The following is a 7,640-nucleotide window of genomic DNA, read 5'->3' as shown; positions in this document are numbered from 1 at the left end:
ATGAAAGTGGTCCAGAGTTGATATGGGAGAATTGCAAAGGTTTTCAGTCTTGAGAAGTAATGAGGAATGAGAGAGGTTTGCTCGAGCACCACACAGCAGTGGTCATACAAAAGTTTTACCCATCACTAAAACATTTGCTATCAGTAGTGTCAACTGAGGTAAATGTGCAAAAGAACAAAACACCATTACAGGTAGCTAAAATGTATTTATCTGGTCTTCTTGGAACCTGTGAATGGGTCAAAAATCAGACCCCCCCCCCCCCTCATTCATTTGTTAAAACCACACAGGAAGTAAAGATGGAACATCAGTAATAAATAGCGTAATAGATACGCATACAGGCGAGAGTTCTCATACAGATATACAGCTTGTACAGGTGCAGGTTATCCTGATCTATGCAGGTTCAGAGACATTGACATCTTCATCTATAAGGACAGGAGCCTGTGCTGGATATACAGGTAAGGGGCACATATATTATATTCTGGGTTATCTGGGCTATAAAATAATGCCTTAGTAATTGTATATCGGCAATATCCTGGTGATGGGTCTATAGACATAAGAAGAAATGTCCTCAACTTGTATCAATCTCTTATTTCTTGGAAGGTACACATTGTATGTGATGTATATTATCATTATTTATAGAGGGATTTGAATTGTAGTGTTAGTGTGCAGTAGTATCACCTTAAAGATATACAGCATATATGAAGCACCAATATCTTATGCAGAAGTGTAACATTGGCAATGGGTGTAAATTACATGAGACCACAGAAACAACAGTGGATATGTTGCCTATTTACAAGCACTTTACAACTGACTAAAATAAAAGCTGTAAATTATACAGTAAAACTAGGAGAACAGTAATATTCTAGTGAACCAAATTCCTGCCATTGATTGAATACTAAGCACAGTCAAAAACAGGAGTATTCTGATTTCTTGCAAGTAAAATCTAATTTATTTCACCACAGAAACAATAACATATCATAATTTCTAACCTTTAGGGTCCTTTTTCAAGCTATGCTCCTTTTATACACAAAATCATAATTAAGTAATACCTGCAAGCAATGTATTGATCTGCTATAACTATGATAACCACATTGGATCAAAACAAGTTAAATACATTTTTGGCTCACCAAAATGGCAATACCCATACAAATAGCACATCGAAACAATACACAATATCATATATTCAAATAAACACAATATCTAAAATACAAAAACATTGGGGCAAGTATATACTTCTCAAGTTCATTAATCAAATTAATGTTCATCATAAAGAATTACCATAACACTGGCAATAATCAGTGAACTCCAGAAATAGGTCCTAAAATGATACAAATGGAAAATAAGGAGACAAAAATAACAATTCAAATAAACTGACGCACATCATACTCCAGATTCAAGCCTGCCGGATACATACAGTAGCAGTGAGTTCTTATATCCAGATGGCTTCTCTTCACCCCAGACTCCTCATTCTATAATTCCTTCATCGTACATGTGCAGCAAAACAACGTGTCATTAAGGTGCATATTTATTACGATCCGCATTTTAAACACGATCAATTTTATTCCTTATAGTAAAGATCAGGAATGAAATGTTGTGGCTATTTATTCAAGTTCCTCTTTGGGAACAGCAGTCAGAAAAAAACTGCTTTTCCTGTGAAGATCTGTCTCTTATGTCCTCTATGGTCACTATCACAACGTGGCCACCTTGCGATAGTGACCGGAGGGGAGAGCAGGTAAATTCGGTGAGGGATCCTCTACCGCAATGCTTTCCCAATAGGCTTCAGCTGGCGTTAGCCATCGGGCACAAGTTCCGAAAATCTTTGAATTTCAGAATTTGCTATTCTGCGCTAAATAGCAGTCCCCATAGACATCTATAGAGTTTGAGAAAATAGGCAACTACGATATCTGCTGAGATGCCCTATTAATAAATTTCAACTATACTTAAAAATGTGGCTATTTATGTAAAAACTGATTGATAAATAGGCCCCTTGGAGTATAGTGTAATTGGCAATACGCCTGGAGAGAAGGTTCCTAGGTATGCAAGTGCAACTAATTTACAGTAAGGATGTACAACAGGGTTGTCCAACCCGCTGGCCGCGGGCCGCATGCGGCCCAGCACCCCTGTAAATGTGGCCCAGAAGGAGTTTTGGTTGTGGCAAGGGGGCAGCACTGTTAATGGAAAAAAAAATCCTGCAAAAAAAGAAAAGAAAATACTTACCTTGCGGTCACGCGGTCACGTCAGCTGGTACTCCGGCTCCCTCCCTGGTCTCCTCCTCCGTGCGGTGCTCACAGTGAATGTCGGGCGTGATGTCATCACGCCCAACATCCATTGCGGAGCGCAGCACAGTGGAGTCACCCGCGCGAGAAGAACAATCAGCAGCACAGAATTGGAGAAAAGAAGAGAAGAGGACAGGAGAACAGGCCGATTAAAAGGTAAGTTAAGGGGGATTTTTTTCAATGTTTCAAGGGACGCTGACCAGTGAATAAAAGTCACCTGGTTCTGGAGCATCATGGACCTTATCTCCCTGCTACATACTTCTACTTGTATTACTAATGGGGCATTATATATTATTCTCTTTGGCCCATTATAAGTTGTTATCCCTTAACTAACATAGTGGTGTAATTAGCAAAACAGGTCACAATTTGGGGTCACAGTGATGTATATGTCAGGTACCACAGGCCTGGTCAGGGCACCCTGATATACAATGCCTGGCTTAAATGCACTTTATTGATATTGCATCGAAACAATACAAAAAGTGATTATAGTATAATAACTAGAGAGGATTTTTTGAACAGGGCGATTGAAAGGTAAGTATAGGGGGATTTGAAAAAAAAGTGATATATATATATATATATATATATATATATATATATATATATATATAAATATATATATATATATATCACTTTTTTTCTCATATATATATATATGTTAACTATGTTTTCTATGTTTTTTTGGATGATCTGCTATTGTTATTGTTAGTGTATCTTATGTGCGGCCCAAACCAACTCGTCGTCTTTCAATGTGGCCCAGGGAAGCTAAAAGGTTGGACACCCCTGATGTACAATATTTACTCACCGCACCACACCTGTCATGATGAATATATTTCGCGTTTAGTCGAGCCCTGTTTAAAAGGTATATGCTGATAATAACCAGCAGCACGTATATTTGCAGGTATTAAAAAAAAAAATCAGTGAAAAAAAAAGGATGTTCCCTCCCCAAAGTGAAACCAGCACCTGGGCTTGTTACCGTTAATGCCGGGGGGAGGGAGACAAACCCTTTCACCTTGGTCGTGGACTTAGTCTATTCAGCAAAATTCCAAAGACAAGAAGAGAGAATAAAGTTCAGGGCACTTGGGAGTCCACCAAGGTATTAAAATTTAATTCTTTATAAACTTTATTAGTCAGTATGAAAATCAAACTCTTAACCTAAATACTACTGCAGCAAAATATAAAAACTCCAAGGGAAGTAGTGATAAGTAAATATTTTTGAATAAAAAAATTCTTCTAAATGGTCGTGGCGTGCTATTTATTTAGATATTTCAGTTATTCCTTGGATTGATGATTTTATTATTTGACTCCTATAACAGACTCCTTTAAATTGCTCAATGGATTCCAGTAGAAATGTGTTTCTTAATTATGTGGATAATTTGTTCTAAAACACAAATCCCAGTCATTCCCTTATTGATGGTTCAGTATTAATGTTACCATACACACTATTGTGCAGGAATGATCACCGGGAACTCCTAAGCATCTCTGGTGAGAGTTAAAGAATATGTATCAGATTTTACTTATCTAGTGTTACAATATTCACACAGTTCTGTTACTAGACTTTTTTTCTCATCCCCAGAGTCAGAATGTGAGATGTTCAGTAACAGTTTTGCTTTATATAGCAGTTCTTAGCATTGATCACTGCATATTTCAAAATGAAAGAGCAAACTATCTTGGGCAGTGTGGTAGTTCAGTGGTTAGCACCTCTGCCTCCCAGAACTCTGGTCATAAATTCAATTTCCAAACAGGTCCTTATCAGTGTGGAGTTTGTATGTTCTCCCCCTTTGGATTTTCTCCAGGTGCTCTGTTTTTCTCTCACACTCCAAAAACATACTTGTAGGTTAATTGGCTGCTGACAAAATGAATCCAAGTGTGGGGCAGGGACTGATATGAATGACAAACATTCTCTTTACAGCAGTACAGAATTGGTAGGGCTATATAAATAAATGGTGATAATTTTGCTCTTATATACCATCTATCAGCATTGTGCACTGTGTATGAGAGTCAACATTGTTCTTGGTAATCTCATGTTTTAGTCCCAAATTGTAGTGAAGACTATACACTTCTCCATGTAAAGTGAGTATTTCCTCAACCTGTCAGAGGCCCCATGATCAATATAATGCCTGATTAGTAATTTGTCACGAACAGCACTCACCTGAGTCTGCGTGATGCATATGTGACACAGGGTTAACCAAACAACAACCACCTGGTCTGTCTAAAATGATTAAATCCTTCCCTATCTATGCCACACACTAGCTTTGCGATACTAATTACCACCACCAAGGTTTTTTCAGACAAGAGCTGACACTCTTATTTAGGAAGCCTTCAGTTCTCCCTAGCATTAATCTAGCACAAATTACTTTAATCAGAGTTCACATAAACCACAAGGTTTGCACAGTTTCAATTATGTAGCGTCTGGACCAAACTGTCGCGTGAATTCGTAAGAACACAGAGACTAGAATTTATTAAGTGTAATTTAATATGGAAAATACATCCACAATGCTTAAGATAAAAAGATAATGAAATACATACAAATATAGTGCAATTGTTTCTTATAAAATAAATGGGATGAAAGTACAGAGCATTACTTACAAATAATAATCCGTATGCCTGGGGCAGGCAGGAAAGATGGACAGTCCTTCAATTAGATTGATTTCCCAAGAAGCTGACAATTTGTCCCTCCAGACACAGGTTTTTAAGCAAACTCAAATGGGACGGCATTCACAGGGGCAGCATGAATGCTAATGTGGGGGGCGGAAATGTCCCCTGGGTGTCACCTCAGGGTTGGTCAAACTATTCCTAAGTTTTGACCTATAGGTAATTCTTCACAGATATATCTCAGAGAAATAACACCCCCCTCAATAAACCGGTCATAATCTCCCGCACGTTTAAATACCAAACATAATGGAATTACAACAATATCCAATCTCATCCTGAAATACATGTGACTATGGTTGTTCCCTGTGTAGTTGGTATCTATGTTTTAAGACCCTTGTGTGGTTTTTGCCCCTCAGTACGGAGTAGCATCCAGATTTCCCAAAATAGGAACTATGACAAAATTTTCCTTTGAAGGTCATATTTCTATATACCTGTATAGGCTTTCACATGCTGCCTACCAGGATCTCCAGCTGTGATTGGCACCACAAAGTCTATTCAAGTGTCTAAAGCGAACATCCTGGAAGCTGCTAAAAGTGGCAGGTTTATCTCCTCACACTGGGATGTAAAAAGGAATCAAACACAATTACATCAGACTCTGCGTCTTTAACTTTTACACTAACTTATCAAAGGATTCATTTGATACAACCTATTTACACTGCAGTTATGAATTATCCCTTAGAAATAACTGCAAGCTCTCTATGTTCACGACAGTAATACTATTTATATATAAGGTTATTTGCGGGCAGTGACTATGTTCATTAATACCAGTGCACAAACAAAGCTCCAAGGTAATTAATGTTTGCACACTTTGATCTGAGTGAGGTCCTAAATGTATATGTTATATTGTGTGTCATGTGAATAGATTCTCTACAGATTTTAAGCCCACATGTAGATTTAGAGCATACAGATGTGGTTCTCATAGCTGCTAGTTTGCTATTACTCCCAGCCTGATTCAGTAATGTTATTTCTGTATTGTTTAGTAGGAGTATTCGACTTTATCAAGTCCCCACAATAGTATCTCTGCATCTATATAATAGTGACATTGCTATACTTAAATATAAAAACTAGACTCAGGCATTCTATGTGGGTCTCCAAAGAAGGTTAAACTTCATTTGCAGCAAGATATTAATTATAATGATTAGTCATTACAGTGACCACAGGAGAAAACATGCTAGATCAGTGTGTACCCAACACATTTTGCTGGAGCTTCTTCAAGTGCAACAAAGATACACCTGTTAGGATGACTATATCTTGCTTCTAGTTGAGCCCTGTTATAATGACTATCAGCACATATCTTTACAGGTGAATAAATAATTTTAATAAATAATCGATGTGTCCTCCACAGATTGAAACCATCACCCGCTAGTGCTCATGGCCTGGGCTGGTTACTGCTAATGCCGGGGAGGGAGGTGGGGGGGTGAGACAACACAATCCTTGATCATGTTTGTGTGCTTTGTTCATTGAGTATAATTTCAGATTGCTGAATTCGGATGTGTGAAAACATGTACTCACACAAGTTCCTGACCTGTTACAGGTGTTCAAGACGTTCCAGAGAGATTGTTTGTGTTGAGAAACAGTGTATTACACTGACACATAAAAAGTATGGATGATGTTATGTATTCCAAACTAAACATGAAGAAAAAGTCTGGATGTCCGCCAGAGATGAAAACTCATTTAGAGGGTGAGTTGCAGCCATAATAGTTCTATATATAAGTGATGCTAATAAATAAATATATATATATATATATATATATATATATATATATATATATATATATATATATATATAAAAAGTCAATAGACAAACGATGCTCGGTGAAACCAATATAGTGCTCAAACGTGCTCAACAACAATATAATGCATCACATACAGTAGGCTGCTTTGCTTCAAGGCACCATTTGCGGAATCAACAAACCTATATAAACATAAAAAGAAAAGCGCCAAACATAGTGTGATACCACAAATAATAAGAAATATATAAGTGCTCCTGTATCCGCATACCAAATTCAAATAAATAAGAGCTTATCTGGTTGGAAATTCAACTGGAATCCAGATTTTTCCCAAAGATACACATCTGATCCAATTTGTACTAGAACTCGAGAAAATGAGGGATAATATAGTGTAGTAGACTCATAACATCAGGTGTTACTCATAAAAAGTTTTATTAAAACACAATCGACAGAAAGCAAATGAATGCCCGTACATAATAAAGAAGATATAAGGCTTATCTGTATTCATAATTCTCTCATGTAGATGATTCCAGGAGAACACTCACTGGCCAGGGAAGCACTCTCCAATGCAGGCTGAGAGGACACAGATATTACCTTGTCCCTTGACGCGTTTCATCAGAATGACTTTATCAAAAGGGTACCCTTTTAATAAAGTCATTTTTGAGAAAATTATCTTATAAGAACACTATTTTTCAAAAAAAGTTACAAAATTAAAACATGCATCACTCAAGTGTTTCATACCTGAACCTTTATGTTTTTAATGTTTCCTGCTTTTAAATTGATGCACTCTCATACTATTGAGAACAATCACATACTTGAATCACTGGATTCACTGTTTTTAGCTTTAGTACTGTTGTAAACACAAATATTTCTATATGTTTTTGACCACTTCATTCTATACTTAAAGATGAATTATACCCACAACTTCAAATATTGTATTGGGTGTATTCCACAAAGTTGTTTTATACTACTGAGCTTTACT

The 7,640-nt window shown here is 37.1% G+C and overlaps 1 protein-coding gene across 2 annotated transcripts in view; it reads left to right on the top strand.

The window, feature by feature from the left end:
- Window positions 1-353: 353 nt before the first annotated feature.
- Window positions 354-7,640, top strand: part of LOC142160193 (killer cell lectin-like receptor subfamily G member 1) — a 46,222-nt gene continuing 38,935 nt past the window's right edge. For both annotated transcript variants that reach the window (XM_075215135.1, XM_075215134.1), the window contains exons 1-2: window positions 354-455; window positions 6,463-6,609. In XM_075215135.1, the coding sequence (XP_075071236.1) occupies window positions 6,531-6,609 (79 nt within the window). In that variant the 5' untranslated portion in view covers window positions 354-455; window positions 6,463-6,530. The remainder of the gene's footprint in view (window positions 456-6,462; window positions 6,610-7,640) is intronic.

The sequence above is a fragment of the Mixophyes fleayi genome, chromosome 6, assembly GCF_038048845.1.
Source record: "Mixophyes fleayi isolate aMixFle1 chromosome 6, aMixFle1.hap1, whole genome shotgun sequence".
NCBI classification, from domain to species: domain Eukaryota; kingdom Metazoa; phylum Chordata; class Amphibia; order Anura; family Limnodynastidae; genus Mixophyes; species Mixophyes fleayi.
The sequence above is the reverse complement of the archived record's forward strand: the minus strand, read 5'-3'. Positions and strand labels throughout refer to the sequence as shown.